The sequence below is a fragment of the Empidonax traillii genome, unplaced genomic scaffold, assembly GCF_003031625.1.
Source record: "Empidonax traillii isolate 1590-97213 ecotype Southwest subspecies unplaced genomic scaffold, ASM303162v1 scaffold984:size454904, whole genome shotgun sequence".
Lineage (NCBI taxonomy): Eukaryota > Metazoa > Chordata > Aves > Passeriformes > Tyrannidae > Empidonax > Empidonax traillii.
Genome location: NW_020956177.1, coordinates 164,813 through 185,650, shown reverse-complemented (window position 1 = coordinate 185,650; position 20,838 = coordinate 164,813). Strand labels below are relative to the sequence as shown.

At 35.1% G+C, this 20,838-nt stretch overlaps 1 protein-coding gene across 2 annotated transcripts in view; it reads left to right on the top strand.

Moving 5' to 3' along the window:
- Positions 1 to 20,838, top strand: part of LRPPRC (leucine rich pentatricopeptide repeat containing) — a 92,905-nt gene that overhangs the window by 26,584 nt on the left and 45,483 nt on the right. For both annotated transcript variants that reach the window (XM_027903593.1, XM_027903595.1), the window contains exons 12-23: positions 1,691 to 1,809; positions 2,425 to 2,518; positions 5,801 to 5,870; positions 9,010 to 9,037; positions 11,286 to 11,343; positions 12,507 to 12,613; positions 12,827 to 12,904; positions 13,229 to 13,282; positions 13,998 to 14,111; positions 15,312 to 15,442; positions 16,782 to 16,867; positions 18,506 to 18,713. In XM_027903593.1, the coding sequence (XP_027759394.1) occupies positions 1,691 to 1,809; positions 2,425 to 2,518; positions 5,801 to 5,870; positions 9,010 to 9,037; positions 11,286 to 11,343; positions 12,507 to 12,613; positions 12,827 to 12,904; positions 13,229 to 13,282; positions 13,998 to 14,111; positions 15,312 to 15,442; positions 16,782 to 16,867; positions 18,506 to 18,713 (1,147 nt within the window). The remainder of the gene's footprint in view (positions 1 to 1,690; positions 1,810 to 2,424; positions 2,519 to 5,800; positions 5,871 to 9,009; positions 9,038 to 11,285; positions 11,344 to 12,506; positions 12,614 to 12,826; positions 12,905 to 13,228; positions 13,283 to 13,997; positions 14,112 to 15,311; positions 15,443 to 16,781; positions 16,868 to 18,505; positions 18,714 to 20,838) is intronic.

Here is a 20,838-nt window from a genome sequence, read left to right as displayed (position 1 = left end):
AAAATGTATGCAAGATTGTGTTGGTTTTCATTAATCTTCTGTCTCCCCAAAAAACTGTACATCAGCCATCTTAAAAAAAATGGCTGCCACACATACTTTCATTTTAAGTTTGCAACTAGTTTGGTTATGTGCATCATTGTTATGGTATTCCTCCTTAATCTGCTTCTCGCTGTTGTGCTGGTGTTCCATTCCTCATACATGCCCTTTCCTGCTCAGGAGCTGTGCCCTAGTCTATCTGCTAGGGAATGACGATGCTTAACAAGCCTGTTTTCTACTCTTGGTCTGGATACATGTTTGAACTCAAACCTTCCTAGTTCGCCACACCTTTTTCACTGTGGGATCTAGTTCTTGGTCTCCAAACTACGTTTTAGTGATACAGTTATTTTGAAAAGGTTTCAACTTAAGAGGATTTAATGTATTTTCTGTGAAGTTGAAAATGTGAGCTAGAAACTAGCTGTCAACATGAGAAAGGTATCAAGAAGGACTTAGTGTAATTATTTCTTTATTCATATTCTTGCAGATTCTGGTCCAAAATCAGAGTTTTGTTTAAGGCAAACTTTAACAGATGATGCGACTTTAATCTAGTGTGACTTGCCTGCATGTATTTTCAAGTGCTCAAAGGGAATTCACATTTGATTATTTGCACCATAGTGCACTGCATAAAATATTCATGGAAGTGTCACTTTTCCATAGGTGGCACTCCAGGGCAAAGACAGGGACTTTGGACATCTTTAAAGTAATAAGTATGAAATGCAAGTTGAAAAAAACATATGCTGTTTGGTACTGGTGTCCTGCAGCAACTGACAAATCATTTTTAGACCAGCAAAAAATGATTATACCTGTATTAGTTTTGACAGGGGTGCAGACTTTGCTAGCTAAGGTTACTGTAAGAAGTTTCTGCAAATCAGAAGAGTGTGAGCAATTAAAAAGAATGGCACATACTCTAAAACTACACTCTAGTTGCTGGACTATTACTATTTGTTATCTGTTCTCTTCAAATGTGTATCTAGAGAAGTGATATATAGTCCAGTTGTGCGACATGATCTGAACCCTGTAAAAGTTACGATGTAGCTTCACTGGGCTTGGGAGACTCCAACCTTTTTCTGAATTTCCAGTTTGAAGTTGATGTGTTGATAGAGTAATCAACCTGTCTGATTACAAACATGTTATTCACTTGAAACAAATCCAGAGACAAATCTTAAATGCTTGCCTTGCTAATCAGGGTTGGATATTGGGAATGAAGCTAAGAATCTATGATGTATTGAAGAATGTGTTTGTATCTTGAATTTGATTGTGTGCTTCACAACATACTTTAGATTTGTTTTTTACGCACAGTAATATGGACATTTTGATACATAGCTCTAAAAGGTGTTTTGTAAACATGACTAACTCATATATTCACTGTGTTAGAAAACAACTTTGTATACTAGCAATTTCCAAACTGAACTTTCATGTTTTTATAGTATGGGACAGAATAGGAAGTTTAGTAAATCTGTTTGAAGTTTCACAATTAAGAATTCTATTAACATCTAAAATAAAACAAAAGCGCAGGATTTTTCATGGCAATTTCAAGGAGGAGACAATTGAGGAAATAATTCCTTTTTTTGTAAAGCAACATTTATTTTTAAATGTTGATTCTCAAGTTTTCATTTATCTGAAATGCTTAGCCTTACCCATTTTGCCTTCATAGGTGTCTTTGAGGTCCTCAAACTGATGCATGAGTTGGGTGTGGAAGCTGATGCAGAAACATACACAGACTATGTTTTTAAAAATTTTGCTGATTGTGAAACTGCTCGTGCCCAGCTGAAGGTGAGTTTACATTTAAAATTTGTAAAAATAACTATTGCATGGCTTATTATTCTGTCTTCTCTGTGGAGGCTTTAGGTCACAGTAGCTCTCTAAACATGAACCTGGTATGATGAAGCCTGTTCAGAATATTTAGAATACTTTTCAAACAGTTGTTGCACTGATTCGGTTTATTTACCATATCTTTCTCCTTCTGCTTTTCATTTTTCTTCTTTAGAGCTAACCAAAATATTTTGCTCTAGACCTAGTAGCTCTCTGTTTCCTGAAGTGGAAAACTAAAAAAATGAATAATGCTCTTTTTTTTAAACTGTGGATTGGAAGTATTACAATTGTTTGTGGGGGATTTTTTTTTCTTTTTTTCACTTGCTGAAGAATTGAGAATTGCAGACCACGTTTAACTGTCCCACTCTTTCTGCCTTTGGTAACTGTGTCTCTTGTAGTTGATTTCAATACAAAATGATTTTTAGTTGGTAGCAGCTTATTTGGCCTTCTGTAGAGCACCTTCCCAACAGCTATCAGTACAAGAATGCCCATGTCCTTTGGGAAGAAAGTGTTTAAAATGCAAATTATCAGAATGTCTTAACCTGTGTGAAGTTCCAGTGTTTGCTTTTTCTCTAGAAAAATGGCTGCCTGTTTGAAGATGTTGGACTCCGTGTAGCAGAAATAAGATATGAAGCAACAAATAAAAGACTGGACAAAGTTCTTTCTATATGTAAGTGTTCCTCATGTTGCATGTTACTTCGTACTTGGCAGCAGTCTTGATTGGTTGTAGGCTGAGAGATTTACTTCTATTAATATGTGAGGTTTAAAGATATGTGGGAAATGAGCAAAGTTTCCCTCTATGATGACATGCCAGACTGTTTAAAACTACCAATTCTGAACAGAGGATCATGGTTAAAATCATCTGTGGTATTGAATGTGGCCACAAGATTTACATATGAGTTGTTTCCAAATAATCTTTACTGTGGTTGTGATAGGAACATCACACTCCTTGTACACGGAGAGGTTAAGGAAATGTTTATTTTGCACATTGACTGTCAGGTGGTTGGTGCTGGGGTTGCATTTGTGTGCTGCATCAATTACAACAGGGTGCTGATCGAATGATACGGCTCTGAAGTGCTACAGAACTGTAATGAAGGAACCAGCTTTAAAGAACTGACTGGTACTGATACTGACCCAGGGGTGTTCTGCTGATCTGATGGTCATGGAAGTTACGTGTGTAAATGTGATCAGTTAGTTAGGTGTTGAAGTTGTACCAGCACATTTAAGAGTTTGCTCCAAAGGCTGTTGTGATGCTCCTTGCTTGCAAAAGTTATGTCATCAACTGAATGTGTGGCATGGGATAATTTGCTTGGTTAAGTAGGAATATATGATTCTCTTCAAAGTTTAAATAAATACAGTTTGTCTTGTATACTGAGATGTTAATAAAACATCTAAATTTAGGCTAAATTCTGATACAGAAAGATCTCTTTGTAAATAACAGTTTTATGTGGCACGGCTCAGGGAAAAGCTTAAGCAGCCTTTTGCTGCAGTTGGCATGAACTGTTTTGTTTAACAAATACAGAAATAAGTAGTCTATCCACCATGACTCAGGGAAGCCATTGTATTGCAAATGAAAAAGTTGAGTAGTTACTAATTAGTGATTTAATTTTGTTATTGGAGATTTATTTTTAATGTTCACCTTACATTTTGCCACTAGTTTCTTATTACAAAACAAAAAGCATAATCCCAACGACTGACCATAAAAAAAATAGGTACCTAAAAATAACTTTATTAAGAGCAATGAAATTTCTTCTGGAAGCTGAAATAGTTTGGGGTTTGGGTTTTTTCCTGAAAAAGTAGACCCACCACTGCACACTCCTTTTGGTTAACTGAAATAGTCATGTTTTAAAGTGTTTTAAGACACAAGTACATGTATTCCTGGTGTAGGGTAAATATATATGATATCAAAAGTACGATACTGGCACATATAGTAGTGTGCATTCTGTCTTACTGTTATGAAGTTAGTAACACATAGTATGTTATTTAGCCATCGTCTGTGAGTTGAATTTAAATCTTGTGGTGGTATTTCTGTTTACAAAGACTAGGGCTAATAATTCATGGAGAGATACCAAATTTCTTTGAACTTGAGCATTAAAGGAAGGTACTCCGTAAATAGTTTACCAAGCTGAAATGAATGCTAGTAAATCTAATTAGCACCTACGTGATGATAAGGCACAGATATTAAACAGCTGATTTTTTGTTTGGTTGGGGTTTTTTTGTTTGTTTGTTTGTTTTGTTTTGTTTTTTTTCTTCTCTCCTTTTGCAGCATTACCAAAAGGGAAAAATAGATGCAGCATGGAAAATAGTTTGAGATGGTCTCATCAGTGTAGTCAGAGGAGGAGGCGAAGGCTGGTTATTAATGCTGGCTGCTATCTAGGTGTATTGATTCAGCTTCTCATGCCCTATAATGTATAGATTTCTGCTACTGACAAGATGAAAACTACGAAGCATCAGCTGAGGAATCTGGCCGCATAAGGCAGCGTACATGAGAGCCGCTTTTTCCCTTTATCATGCCATTCCATTCCACTTCATTGTCAGCCCCTTGATTTTCTCAGACTTGTTTGTTGCTAAGGAAACCAGGTTGCCGATTGTCAGCAGCAGCTGAGCATACTAAGATGCTTTTCTGCTTGTCTTTTTACGAGCAAAAAGTTTATTATACCGGATGAGAATTTCTGCTGAGGGTGCCTTGAAACCAACTTTACCTGAGATTTTCAAACAAAAAAAAATGTTCCAGCGTTTAAAACTTTTAATTTTCTACATGTCTGGAGTTAGACTAAGGAAGTGGTTTTAGCATCTTGTTCCTGCCTTTTACTTTCCAGGTTTCTTTAGAGCTGGTGCTTTTAATTTGGTTCTCTCCCACCATATACGATATTGCAGCCCCTACTGAAAGGGCCCTGTGCATTCAGGTTTTTACAGCAGTTAGTTCCACTGTGATGCTGAAGTGAGATGATAATAACTTCATAGAGGACATAAATGCACCTACTACTGTATTTTATTTCTTTGCTGGTCTACAGTGCTGGAAGGAGGGACAGCAATTCTGGAGGACTAAGGTAGAATGATTTGGAATATTTAGCCAAGAAATGATGTAAGGATGAGGACATAAGGCATAACTGTAAATGACCTCTCAGGGACACCTAATTTTGAGTGGTTTTGCAGTTTCCTATGTGTTGAAATATTACTGTAAATATTAACATTTAGAACTGTGTATTTTTCTCTTTTTATCCCCTTAGGTTTAATTTATTTCAGTGGATAGCAGTTTAAATGAAACTACTTTTTCTCTCTTGTCAGGCCATTTACACTAGCAGAAGCAAACACCTAAGAAACAGTTGGTTTTGGGTTGGTTGGGTTTTTGTTAGTTTGTGGTTTTGGTTTGGTTTTGGTTTGGGTTTTTTTTGTTTGTTTTGTGGGGTGTTTTTTTTGTTTGTTTGATTTTTTTGTTGATTATCTTTATTTAAAAAAATGGAAGGCAAAATTGTGAAACCTATGTTAAGGCAGGTATTCAGTCTGAAACAATTAGCAAACCATTTGCCTCCAGTGGATCTTTTTTTTTTCCAGCACTTATATTCCAAGTTTTCTTTGTTAGGATCGTTTGAGGTTTGTTTTGCTTTTTGGAATTGGTCTTCTCCTTTTTTGCAGATAAAGACACTTAGCTCAGTAAATAATTCTTATAAAACGTAATGTATTAACTATGGACATTAAAGGCAATGAAGAGGGAAAAAATCTCTCTGAATATTTGATCCCTTTTGAAATGGAGCAGATTTAGAGCTGCTAAAACCAGGACAATTTCAAATAACTTGATATTTTAAATTTTGATTTATGAATGTATGTCAGCATTTAGTAAACTAACAAAATAGTTTTTCTAATGACAATTTATTTACATGACCTACTGAGTTGTTGCAGTTCAGGGATCTTTTTTACAATGACTATTAAGAAGCATTTCTTTTATTTTCAGTGTCTTCAGCAAGCACACCTCCTGTTGATTGTCGTCTGTTTAGAAACAGTCTGATCTTGGGTTTTAAAAGGTAAGGTTGCTATGTGAATACCTTTTTTTTCCCCCCACTCTCTGTAACAAAATTCCCTCTCTTTTTTTGTCTAGTTGAGCACAAGACTGTTCAGTCTTTTGACCCCCACTCCATGTTTGAAAATTTATAAGTAGCATTCCAGAGGTAGCTGGGAATGTTGTTGTTCCTCCCCATTTTCCTAATTTTCCTTACCTCTGCTATAAATGAACATACATTTCAAGTATTACATATAGTAAATTAAAAAGAATCTTTGCTGTTCTTGTTTGTTCTGTGATATTTGCCAGTATATAAACCTTTGGGGGTTTATCTTTATTCACTTTTTTTTGTTTATAAGCAGCTATGCTAATCTAAGATTTCCCTAGAGATTATCACTATTAACCAGTGAAGTAATGGGTTGCTTAATGAAGGCTAAATACCAGTAGGAGCCTAGCATACTCTGCTACATCGGCTATCTTTCTGTGCCCTCTGGGTTAATATGACTCATGACTGCTCACATGTAACACCTGGTCTTGTGCTACATTGCCAGGACTTCACATTCCCAGCCATATAGTCCCATTTTGCAGGAGGGTACCTTGCGAACTTGCGGGGTTGTCTTAAGCTTTTGCAAGTACATGTGAATTAGCAAGCATTTCTATCATGCACTGGGGCACTTACCCCAGTCAAACATTTAGGACTGTAAGAGTTTTTTTCAGTTTACCTACAGCATAGGGAACCAGGGAGGTAACTTAGTATTACTCAGGACCAGGGTTTGAAGGCTGATTTTGTTCACTAAGTTGTTTCCTAAAATTGTGCAATCAGTATGAGTTAGAACTATGTTTAGGTTGGATATTAGTAAAATATAACAGGTGAACATGACCAAAATAATTTCCTAGTAAATTGCGTGTTCTGGATAGCTGATCCTGCTCTACCATGGGAAAAGGAGAAGAAAAAGCAAACCAGTGTTGAAATTAAGTTTGTTAACTAGGCCCTGACTGACCTTGACATTCCATGGATAAGTAAAAAAATTTGTGTTAGATGTAACAGTGGTGTTTTGCTATTCCTTGTAGCAGGCAGCCCCAGAAATCATCTGCTCTGGATGTATTAATTAAAGTAACAGATTTTTGAAACACATTTTCTTTCTGTAAGAATAGATATATAACTGAAGCAGGTTTTGCATTGGAAAGGAAACTATGCCAATATTTACCACACACAGCCAACACTAGTGTGAAATACCCCTTCCACTGGGGAACTGTGCAGTTGTTCAGAATGTGATTTAAAATATCTTGGAAATGTTACCAGCTTACTAGGAAACTAGTTGCTAAAAATCATACTCTTCTTGAGTAAAACAGTTACTCACCTTATCATGGACACAGTTCCTACCAGTGTGATTTCAGTAGTTACTGGGCATCTGGGCTAAAAACTCAGAATTCTGATGGAAATTGAGGTTGGGGGTGTTTTGGTGAGAATTTTTTGTGTGTATGTGTTGGTTTTTTCCTTTTTACTTAAGCTTTGCTTGCCACTTGTAAGTGTGGTGTAAGTTTTGGGTTATTTCTGTAATATTCCTCTTTTGTGAGCCGTTATTGCTGTGTAGCTTCAGAAGCTATGTACAAGGTTGGCTCTCCCCAAATTTCACCCATATGCTGTTTCTGAAAGCATGGCAACTCATGTTTCATTTTATGTTCCAAACTTAAAGCTGTTTTTAAACTAGAACAACCTGAACGTGAAACCTGAGGGTGTGATAGGATAGAAGAGAAGGATATTTGTACTTTTTGTAAAAATCACAGCAAAATTTTACGGCTAAATGCAGGTTTTGAGTGTTCAAATGAGCAGAGTTTAGGACTGGCGTACCAAAGTACAGGGTAGCAACACCAAGGACACGTGAACAATGTCTGTGGCAGACTAGTTTATGGATTTCTGTTGAAACTGCTTTTCTCTAGTAACTGCTTCAAAGTATTCCCATTCTATTTGCCTGATGTACCATTACTATTTCAGAGTCAAGTACTTTAGGAAATTGACGCATTTGATATCTGCAGTTCATTGTCATGCTGTCAGTGGTGGAGTGAGTTAATCCAACAAAGCTTAACTAACCTCACAGATGACATTTTCTTCTCTCTCTCTGTTGGACCTGCATTTGACTCATTTTCAAATAGAAGTAGCAGTTGCACCAAAAGAATATATGTTTCATAGGCTTGAACATCCTAACTAAAATCGTGAACTTCTATGAATACTTTCAAGTTTCTGTGCATCTGTTCAGACTGACATCTTATTTTCCTCTCATGAGAATTATAGGAGGATAAAATCAGGTCACAAGGTTTTTTTCTCCTATATGTGTTAATGCTGTTCTATAGTTGTCGAAAAGTTATAGTTCTTGAAAAGTTACAGCTTCTTGTGAGAATTTTGATGTTCTACAAATTATAGGAAGACGTCAGGATTTTTATGCTTCAGAGAACTGGTTTTACATTAAGATGTCAGGGGTTTATACTGTCATGAACTGGTTGACGCATGATTTTTGGTTGTAAGTTCATGATGTACAGAGAAGTGATCTTAGCCAAGTTCTTTTCTGTTTACAAAGGGAAAATTTTGGTTTGTTTTCTACTTTTTAAAATATTATCTGTTTCTCTCACTACAATGAACATTATAACTTGAGAGATTTTATTACTTTCTTCTTTTTTGCATGGTATAAGTGCATTAATAGCTGCCTGGAGTTATCTTGGGGTATTAAAATCTAATGCATGGGAGCCTAGATTTTTGCTCTAGCAAATTTCACATATTGAGTGTTTGCTATGTAAAGTGCAGTTTTTTTGAGCAAAGCTTATTTTCTTGAATTGCTATATAGAATGAAGTATAAAATAAAAAAAAATTAAGATATGTTAAAAAATGGACTAAAAACTAAAACACATTCTTTCTAGTCTTAAGGGGTCTGTTTGGAATGTTGCATTATTTCAAGTTTTTTAGCAGAAATTATGACCATATGTAGTATAGTAAAAAATCCAATACTCTGTACAAAATTAGTTTAAACAGAATGTGGCAACTATTGTATTTCAGTTTTATCTAAATAATAAAATCCTCAGTGTTAATGTTCTCTGTTGTTTTAAAGAAAGATGCAAGCGTAAAATCATTTTGATGCTTTTAATTTGTTATCCTTTGCTGCCCTCTTCAGCTCAGATGATGTACATCTTTGGAGTAAGGTAAGTGGAGATTAAACTGTGAATAAAATCCCTATTCTTTAGGCACTGCATGTTTATGGTGCATTACTGTAAATCTGAATTCTGAGCCTGATAATTGTAGACCCGACTAATTTGAGCAAGACTTCTGTTAGTGACAGACTGTACAAGTGTATGAAATTGAGTTTTCAACTTGGACAGTTAAGTGTAATTGTTCAAAATCAAATGTGGTGTTAGCATGTCAAGTAGCTTCTGCTACTGCAATTTTTAAATCAATGTTGTTACAGCAGAAGATAGTTGTGGCTTCTGGAACAAGGTCTGCCGTGGTTGTGCTGTCTGACATTATTTCACTTTCCTGTCCTCCCTAAACTTACTTCCTATCCCCACACCAGTACTAATAAAATAGTAAGGCACAATTAGTTTTTAAAGTTTCAGTCATATAACTTAAATCACTGAAATCAACTGAATGAAATCAAGGGGTCATTACTAATCATCTTGCCATCCCTGGTATGGGCTACATTGTAAAGATGCTGCAATATAACTTGGTCAATAAATTTTGCAGAACATTAAAATAGAAGAGATGTTGGCAGGTACTGCCTGGAATGTGGGTACAGAATTTGGGAGGGGATGCATTGTGCTTTTTGTTTTTATTCTTTAGTATTGTTACTGCTGACTAATAAAAGTATATTTTAGATTTTGCAAAGAAATCTTGGAATGAAATGGACATTGGGATTTGGAATGTCACTGATTACTGATTTACGTAAAGTCAGTGCAGGGATTTTTATGTTTTTCTACCATTTACTGTTGTGTGATGATTCTGGTGAGAGGATGTTTTTGTCCTCTGCCTCTCCTTCCTTTTTTGCATAAAAAAAAAACAAAAACAAAAAGGGAGGGCAGGGAAAGAAAAAAAGGGGATCTCTGTTGCTCTTAGGAAAATAATTTTGAAGGACAGTCCGAGAGCTGAATGATGGTGGTCTGCATATGAAGTAATAACTAGACTTACTTCTGCTCTTCTTCACAATGGAAGAAAGATAAATTCTGTTGTCTTCACTAAATTTAAGAGTTAAAATGTCCATTGAACTTCTAAAATAATAAATGCTAACTTGGGAAATAACAGATACTTAGAATTAGAAATAATTTCACACATTCATTTTTTTTCTCTATGTTCCATCCTTTTTAGTATTCTGAGATTTGATTCAAAAGAACTGTGTTATGACTTCCTTGGATTTTATTGTAGTGTGTGTTCATTTGTCATAGGAAGATGAGGGCAAAAGGGCAGAAGAAAGCTGTAGTTTAACTGTGCACAGTGTCCACGGTGTTGATAGAATGGAAAGTAATAGATAAGATATTCAGTTGCATGTTTGGTACTTTATGGATTTATTTATCCATTTTCATCAACAATTGAAGTTGAGGATTCCTTTTCTTCTGTAATTACTTTAAACACAGCACTTTGACAGTGAGAGTGCATCTCCCTCTAACTTCTTTGAGATTGCATTCTAGAATTATGGCAGATAAAACAAAAATTCTTGGAACACAATTTCAGTTTTTAACTGAAGATTTAAATAATTGAAATGATTAAATTTCCTTAAGAACAGTCAAATGGATTTTTAAAGTGATACAGTTTAGGGTAAAATATTTGTAGGTAGGCTGTGGAGGCTTTTAGGTAAATGCTTCTTTTTCTTTAGAGGAAGTAACATCTGTTTATTTTTTTGGTTTATATGAAGGATAAAATGTGTGCATAATGTGATTGAGTGCAATTAATCTTTATAGTTCGATATTTTGGCATTTGAAATTGCACTTACAACAGCTGTACTAGTTACCTTAATTCTAGCAGAGCATGATAAATGATGTTCTGTTATTTTCTATGTATTTGCCTCTTTCAGATTTTAAAAAAAAGCTTTATGGGCCAGTTTCCGCCTTTCAGTAAATTGGAACATAATTGTAGCATCTCCAGGAGTGACACTGGTTAATATTTTCTTTAAGCAGTGTCTTATGATAGGTAACTTTCTGTAGAATGATATATAAACACGACACTAGAGTGTCTCTGTCTTAATGCCATACCACAGAAAGCATTTCTCTTTGCAATATTTTTTCAAGAAAAACCTATTATTTACAAAAAAAACCTTTGTATTTCTTAGGGAATGACTATGATGTGGTAAAGAATAATACTTTAACAGAGAAATGCTTTATTATTTTGAGAATTCAATTTCAGATACTATTTGTCCTTGCTTGCTTCTTTTGGCTGCAATGTACGATTATTCTGTCTTACCAGATAACAGAACTGTTGTACAAGGATGAACGTTATTGCCTGACGCCTCCAGGACCAACTGGTAGAGTTTCAATTTCTATGATTGTAACTTATCCACAAATCCGTTCTTCTGTGTAATGATGGGTTTGAGGGATTACAACAGTAAACACTGATTGCTTCTTTTTGAAAGTGAAATTTGAAAACATGTTGGGTAAAATCCTGATTCAAATAATCAGAGCACATTTTGTGAGATCCACGAGATCTTTTTTTTTTTTTTTTTTTTTTTTTTTTTTTTTTAGAATTACAAACAAATCTTGCTGATAACGATTTATTGTTCTAAATGTATAGACCAAAACAGAGATTTAGAATGCATACAGTATGAGTGCTTAAATACTTTTAAAAATATATTAGAAAATGCAGCCTTTTAACCTAGTTTTACTTTTAGTAGCTCTTTTAATTTTGTGAAGCAAAATGTTACTTAATATCCCACATCTTCTACTTTGAAATATGTATACTTTTTTGGTATAATGTGGGGTCTTTTTAAAAAAGCTAGTGTTCCTCCCCACCCTCCTTTCAGAGCCAGAGGGGCAAGAGCGTATGGGGACAGCAAACCAAGACAATACTTGATGCTCTTCCTGTTCTTGTCTACAGGACCCCATATATTTTTGCACTTGCATAGACTAGAAACTTAGCACTATTTGCTGAAATCTGATCATCTAGATTTTCATTGGCTAATAGGCAGTTTCTTCAGTATTAGTTAATCTAATGGTTAAAATATTTTTGTATGTTATTATATTAATATTACGATATTTAATGTATCTTGGTAATGGAATATAATGGGTAAAATGTACAGAATAAATATGCAAAGTATTAGAAATCTGCTTTTTCTTTTGAGCGATGACAAAATATTTGTGGCAACTATTTGGGGTAGCAGGCAGGAAAGGGGGGGAAGGCCTTGGGCAGTACCACTTCTGTCACACAGTAGTGGAAAAAAATAGATTGAAGTAAGATTCTGTACTGAAAAGCTGTCACTAGGTCTGAAAATAATTAATATTCCTTTCACTCACCAGTTAGATATGTGCTCCCAAACCACATAATCTCTATGCCTCAGTGATCATTGTTGCCATTTCAGAGCCTCTCATCAGGGTGACATCTCACACCAAAATGATTTCTTATAAATTAATCTTGATAACATGACAGTCTCGGTAATTTTAGTGGAATGCTTTCTCTTGTTTTTTTCCACAGAAGCTGTTGGCTATTTTCTTTATCACTTGATTGACAGCATGAGTGACTCAGAGGTACAGGCCAAGGAGGAGCGTTTGAGACAATACTTCCATCAGCTGAAGGAGATGGTACCATTTCATTTTTTGCTACATAATGCCTGTCCTGCCTGACATGTATCTATTAGGTTTGAAATTGCTGCTTTTAAGTACAACCAGACCACTTCTCAATGACATGCAAGAGCTGGAGACTTGAATTACGTCTGAGATAATTTCTGTTAGACAAATTTCAGTTTGGTTGTGTTTCAAAACTCATATAATTTTTTTCCCCACCTCTTGGTACAGAATATAGTTATCCCTACAAGCCACTACAGCGGCATTTGCAGACTGCTGGACTCCTCTCAAGTTCCTGAATTAATTAAGGTCTGTGGTTCTATAGCAATTGCTTTGAATCTAAAAAATCTGTGAATATATTCTCTTTTGCAAAATAAATATCTTCATGCAGTGATTATATGTGAGCCTTTTTACCTTTCCATAATTTTTCACTGTTGAAGCTGGTTTTATTTCATATGTGAAAGGATACATTTAATAAGTGCTTTCTCAAGTCAGTGTAATAATGCTGCAGAATACAGCTTTTTTTAACATTGCTGTTACATAATTATCTTGAACATTTTTAGTACTCTATGCTTACTTAGAGATTGAACTTTTGGAGGGGATTAGTGATATTTTTGTTTTACTGCATTTTAGGATGCAAGGTTACTGTGTCATAAAAAATCCCCATCTACAGACGACATTCCAGAAGTAAGTAAATTCACAGATAGCTGTACTCGTTCTTACTGTAATAATACTGTTTGGATATGGGGTTTAGATGAAGTGTAATCGCTAGCTTTCAGATCATGGAAGTATATTAACGTTATTTAAATCTACCATTTGAAGTTCAGAGGTTACTTTTCAGAGTAGGAGTAAAGGCTATCCAGATTTTCACATGGACCCAATACTTGACCTTGGAGTTGTCTGAGGTTTCATGCCTCAGTTTCCCTGTCTGGTAAATATTTTTTTGAAAGTTCTAGTTAGTTAACGGTAGTGGTGTGAGGCTTAATTCATGCTTGTAAATTACAGTGATCCACTTGAGTGGCAGGAACCGTATAAATCCATACTGCTTCTAATGGTGGAGTGTCAAGTCTTTACATCCCTGATCTGAGCAAATTGGAGATGGAAAAAGAAACAGGCTTCTATTCCCTACTTCCCTGAACACAAAGAAGTACGAGAGAAATAGTAATGTTGACCTTTGTAGATATGCGACTTAATGCCCTTTTTTTTTTTTTTAGCGTATTCTGACTCAAATCTTCAATTAGTATGTACTGTTTAAACAGATAAAAGCACCTTAAATGATTAAAAAATTTCTTCGAGTATGAAAGAAGAGGATTATTTTGTCTGTCTTTTATTAAAGTGATCCGACAAGTTGTTCAGGGAGGGTGTTTTTGCAATTGACATTCTTTCTGTTGCCTCCATTTAGAGTGCTAAATCTGACGTGTCTGCTTTGGAGAAGAAACTAGAAAAGCGAAAAGCTGAAAACCAGCCTATTACAGATGTCTTGAAACAACTCATACATGCTCTTTGTGAAGAAGAGGTATCTTAAGCAATGCGGAGATAATTGGAAACACATAGCTATATTTTTAAAGGGACATAAATGACTGTATTATGGAAAGACATAGTTAAGCAAAGACAAGTGCAGTGCTTGAGGTTTCATGGTTTGATGCTTATAAATCAAACATAAGTGCAAAAAGCAATTAAATCAAAAGGTTAACTAATTTCAGCAACACCTTGAATGGCATGTTTTGGGGTTGCTGAAGTTTGTTTACAATAATCTGCAAAGTGAATGATAGTAACAGCTGTGATAGGTTTATCATACATGCCAAATGTCCTTTCAAGCCATGGCTCCGGTCTCTTATATCTAGATTGTCAAGCAACTGATACATGCACTAGTCATTTGCAATTCAAATATTACTAGGTTGTTAATGCAGGGATTGAAATTCCATTTTCCTGCAGGAGGAAAGCTCTTCTGAGATAAAGGGTCTCTTGCCTTCATTCGGCAGGCGTCCAGCTGTAGTTTACATTCATTTAGTGTGTGTCTGTAATTTGTGGGGTATCACCGCACTTTTGTTCAGTTTCTTGTTCAGTATGATCCTGCCTATAAAGCTGTGGATATAGGAACAGTAACAGTCATGCAGATGATAGCACAATATTCTGTGTTGCTAAGAATGCAGTTTAGAAAGAGTGATTCTCAACTGTGTGTCTCTACAATTTTGCATATGAAATAAGTCTAGATGGAAACACCATTGGAAGTTCAAAGTGGTCAAATGTATGAATAGAAATTTATAGCTTTCTATGGGATTATTAAGTAGTTTCTTACTCTTTAGAAAGTAGTTCTGTGTTTGACAGTGTACTAGGTGAAAATTGTTATGAATTTCAGGTAAATAAGAACTATTTTAGAATTTGGGTTAATAATTTTTATGGTCTCTGGATTAAAAAAAAAAAGAAGAAGAAAAGTCTTTAAAACATGCCAGAAATATAAATTTAAAGCAAGAAAAATTACTGAGAAATCTAATCTCAAACTCATGGAAAAAGTGTTCTACAACAAGATTAATTTCTGCAAAATAACTGTCAAGCTTAAAATTTGCTAAAGCATTACAGCAGCGTGTTTTCATATGTGATCTTATACCACTAAAAGCAGTAAAGCAGTCATGTAACTGCACACTGAACATATAAGAATCATAATGTCAGATTGACTTTTCCTCTAGTTCACATCTTTGCTTTGTTCCTTTTTTAGAATATGCAAAAAGCCCTTGAAGTGAAAGCCAAATACGAACCGGACATGGTTGTCGGTGGCTATGCAGCCTTAATAAATTTGTGCTGTCGACATGATAATGTAGAAGAGGCAATGAACCTGAAAGAAAAAGTGTAAGTACACCGGCACTGAAACATGTCACAGAGATTTATGCTGATACACAGACCTTGTTGAATTAAGTAGGTTGAGTATTAACCCCCTCATCCATTTTTAATTAGTTTTCCCTACCAATGTATGTGCATTTAAAACAGTCATGGGTGTGGGTTTTTTTGAAACAAAAAATTTGCTTTGTATAATTGAACATTAGAAGCAGCTACCTTTTGTGGTCAGTGATTTTTTTTTTTTTAAATTTATTTTGAAAAAGGAAGATTGTTACGTAGAATGTGATTTTTTTTTTTTTTATTGTAAACATACGTTGTGTCTGAATTGAAGTTTGGCTTAATTTAAGGGGAAAAAAGCTACCTGTATTGTGTGCTTGAAAGCACACGTGTTTAGAATGTGCACAATGTGTTTAGAATGTGCTACACCTATGTTGTTTTTAGAATAGCAGTGTTTGTGTAATGCCTTTTTAAGACTGTCAACAAGCATTTTACTTGAAATCTTTATATTCTGAGCTTTGTATCTTGGCTGTAAAAGTTAGCTCCCAGCTAAAACATACTATGCATGACTTATCCTGGAACAAATTCTTACAGATGATCCTTCTATTTGCTCCTTTCCTTTTTCCCGTGAAAAGCTCCTTTTGGTCTGATGCTACAGTGAATATAAAACAAGTTTCGTGCTACTTTCAGGTTCTCTCATATGCACCCGCAAAATACTTGCTTTGGTTTTACGGTGGGTTAGCAGGCAGGTGCTATTACACCTTGCCAGTGTTTGAAATTATGTGAAATGATTGAGCTGTGAATGTCAAGAAATTCGCCACTCTGCAAATAACAGTAGTGTATCGGTTTTGCCTGCGCCACTGCTCTCACACAGTCCCCGTGGTGAAACAACAGTGGAGGAATTAACTTCTAATACTTACAGAGAAAAGAAAACAAACACGTAGCAGAAACTTCAAAATGGTGGCCTTTAAACTTGTTCCCCCAGTCTCGTTTTCTTTATAAATATTTTCTTTATATAGAAGTGGCCTTGTTTCAGCCATGTGGACTATGTTTTCTTCCCAGGCTTCTGAGAAATACCCTATTTTATGCAATAACTTCCAATTAATTAATTAAGCAGTCTCTTTGTGTCCCAGAAAGATAACCTTTGGCTTTCAAGCATGGGAAGGTGTGTAGATAATTTTTGAGTCATGTTTTAATTGTGCGGTTTTTAAATTCAGACTTGTCCACTAAGTTCTATTACAATTTTAGTTCTCAATGGTGTTGTCATGTTATATAGTCTTAAAAGTAAATCTTTAAGCTGAATCCATAAAATGTGAACCTCTTTTGATACAGTTCCTTATGTTTTAATTTCTAGCTTCCCTAAGAATTCACCTGTTGCGCTTGACACTGGAAAGTACGTAGCACTGGTAGAAGTCTTAGAAAAGCATGGTAGACTAGAAGGTAATCCATTTGCTTTCATTGTGTGTTTCTGCTATATAATAAAGGTATCTTGCCTCAAGAATAAAAATGTGAGTTGATATTAATGGTATATCATGTCCTGAAAAGTGCTTGAACATTTTGCATACAAATTTGCATGTGAATTCAACCAGAGATGCTTGGACAGTGCAGGCCATTAGTTTTAATGGATTGGCAAGCTTGTCATTTACATTTGCACAGCTCAGTGCTTTTTGCATTTCTGCAGCTAGTTTTTATTAGCATTGCTGTTTGGATTGAGTTTGAAGATCATGACTTATGGCACAAATTGCGTATGTGCCTAGACTAATGGCTTTGTTTTTGCTTAAGAAGGTCTGAAGGCTGAACATAAAACCTATAAACATAACCTTCTCATAAGAGCCAAGTACTGCAACAAATAATTTAACTTTATAAAAAGTATATATTTTTCTGTTACTGTTCTTTTTATGTGTTTGTTACTGAATTTTAGATTCAATCTGTACACTACCTGGAAATTTTGGTTTTTAATGAGTCTCTTGCAAGCTGCCTGTTTTGTATTTTGCAAACTGCCTATCTAGATGTTTGCATTAAGCTCTTAGCTCTTTAATTTCTGTAATTTAATCTAATATAATTCTGTGGTTTACATGATTTGGTTGATCTTTAAAAGAACTCTAGACTGTCATCAACTTCAAAAGGTAATTCTGAATATTGAGTTCTATGATTGTGTAGAGGATTTAACACCATAAAAGTGTGGTCCAAGCCTAGATACAAAATGTTATTGTTTTATATAAAACACTATACAATAAAATAAAAAAGCTAATGTAATTTTTTTCTTGTAAGATCTTCCTTAGAAATTTGTCTTGGCCTCTTATTAAGCTTATTGTTAGAAAAATAATAAAGAAAGCTGATGTTTTCCAAATCGTAATAAATCAGATCATGACCACCACTACATCAAGCAGTTTGAAAAGCTTGCTTTTAAGAGCATAAATGCCCCTCAGAAAATAAAATAATTCATAAATGTAGCCAAATGTAAAGTGGTCAAAACATTCTGTCTATTCAATAATTAAGAACATTATAAAAAAGCACTTATTCCGTATACCAAAATGTTTGTTTCTGCCTTACTAATGAAGCTTAATGAACCTAATGTTTTAACATGCAGTCTGTTAGAAAGCTTTCATTGGCTCTCCTTGGCTAATTAGTATCGACACAGCAAACAGGCCCTATCGGTATCAGACCATTAGTCTGGCTGTATATACAGTGTAAACATATCTTTATTATCTGGCCTCGTGACAAGCCATCTGCTGAAGAAACAATGGAGTGATTTAGCAGATGTTAGCATTGAACGATAAAAGCATCCATTTAGTAGAATCTTGCAGCTATAGGGCAGACTGTACAGGGTTATGTGGTGCAGAGTGGGCACACAGTTCCTATCTATAATTTGTAGTCAAAGTTGCAGCAAAATGATAAAACCATGCTATTGTGGATTTATAATTGTAGTCTCGTTTAGAAATGCAAGTAGTAATTAACTTGAAATCGGCATTATACACCAGAATTTACATTCCTGCTGGGTTTGAAATGCTGTTTTAATAGCAGTTTGTTTTCCCTACATGAAATTACCTAAGGGTCTTTTGTGTTGTTTCATTGTAGATGCTATTAACATTCTAACGGAGATGAAAGAGAAGGATGTTCCTATCTCAGGCAGAACAGTTGCATCTCTTTCCCGCATTCTTAATGCCGCTGCCACGCGAGGTGAAGTTGAAACAGTGAACCGGTTACATGAGACCATTGTTGAGAAGCTGGGGTTGGCAGAAACTCCTGTCCTTCATTCCCCTCTGATTACGGTTCACCTTGAAAAGTAAGCTTTGTTTGGGCTTGAGATGAAACTAGTTGTGATACCTTTTTGTGTTAGATGACCTGTGTATGCTGCTCTCAGGCATGTTTGGAAGCGCTCACGTGCATAAGCGTGTACACATGCACACACGTACAACACCAAGAACAGTAGTGAATGAATATGTTTTCCTAATTTAGCTAAGTCTGCTTTCATCAGGTAGACATCATGTGTGGGAACAACAACTGTGTTTTATGGGCACATCAGAGATGAAGTGGCTATACGTTTGAATATGCTTATGAATTAGTTTGTTCTAAAGTCTGTTTGACAAGATAGCTATTCAGAGCTATTCAGAGCATGATGGGTGTAGTCTCAGCTCTCGTGGTTAAGTGGTATGTGTTTTCCCATCAAAACAGCATTATTTTTCTGTGCCTTCCACTATATCTCAGGTGGGTTGAAGGGCAGTTGTTGAACACTGAAATATTTTTAATTCACGTAATTCAAGTAATTTGATATTATTGCCAATAGACTGTTATGTTGATGAATTTAAAATTCAAAGAACATACTATCTGGTTTGTCTATTATGTTGGGGGGGGGCTTGCCTATATATACCCTTAAAACCATTTATTAGAGAAAAGGAATTACATACAGTCGTTCTGTCAGGAAGTATCTGTAATTCCATGCGTTGCATAAATTCCATTCCTTCGCATAAATTTTCATTATGAGGTGTAAAATATTTGAATTAATGTACATATAAACTGTATAACAATTTCTTAGAAAAATGAAGCCAAGGGTCTCTTTTCACTTCCTTTACTGTATGTACGGTCCTTTTATTATTCTTTTCTGTGTCACTTGTGTAGTTCCTGGATTTTAAACTCTAGCAGCTAGAGTTGATTAATCAGTTTCTTGAGATTTGGTTCATGTAAATAAAATATTATTTGTTTAAATATATAATCCCTATGGAATAAGTGAGTTTTCCATAATATCATGAAAGTCAGCCCTGTAGAGGTTTTTAGTTCTTGTAAGTATTCTGAGTATGCAAGGTCTGTTTAACATTTTCTGCATTGAAAATTCTTGTCAAAAAGATGTAACTCTTGGTAGATGTGTGTGCATTTTCTTCTAGAATTAGTGTTTTAGTGTAGTGGTCAACAATTAAGAATATAGTGTACATCATTTCAGTCAGCAACTCTGCCCCTGTTACATCACAAGAAAAGGCAGATGTTTATGAAAATAATTTAACTGCAATCATATGTAACTAATGTGTCAGAAAAATATCTGATATGCTTTGCAGTGTGCAGTAAGAGCAGCTGCATTTTACATAATTGCTTTATGTGCATTGACGTGCAGGTTGTACCTGGTGCTACTTGGGTTCTTCGCACTTGAGATGTAGTGTATGACAATGTAGATGAAGAGGGGATGGCAATGAGTGTTATTTTAATTTGATTCCACATTCTTTTGGATTATAAATGTTTGGTAAAACATTCTGAGAAGTTGTTTGTTTTTTTTTTAAACAAAGGGACTTGTGATGAGACTGGATTAATAAAGGAGAAAATAGTTCCAGACTGTCGAATTGTGTAGCTGCAAGTCATTGGCACGTACCTGTATAACTCCTATTACATGTCAGGCATACGAAATACAGTACAAAGTAAACTGATTTCCTGTGGGTTTTTTGCCACCTTTTGGGTGGAGATACTGATTCCTCTTCAATGGTAGACAAAAATGGGAAGTTTTTTTCTGCATAATTTGCTTGGGAGGAATAACTGTATTTCACTGGGATTTTGTTCCTGGTTTTTTTTTGGCATGCCTCTAAAATTATCTCTGGGATATTTTTTTAATGTTCCACAGCAGTGGTTGTGCTAGTGTTTTCTGTTCTTAATTTATTTCAAACTTTTTAATTGCTTGTAAAGAAATCTATTATTTGCTTTTGAAGATTACAACAATAATAGTTATAAAATGTTTTCATCTACTCCTTTTTTCCAGTCCTGAATATTCTGAAATTCTTGTTAAGTCCTAGTGCATGTTAAATGTAACAATTTGCAGCAGAACATGGGAAAAAAAATAGTATTGATGATGGACACGTAACTTGACAAAAGCTAACAAAATCTAGTACAATGGACATTTTGCCTTTAATATTTTGAGAAATATTTAACTG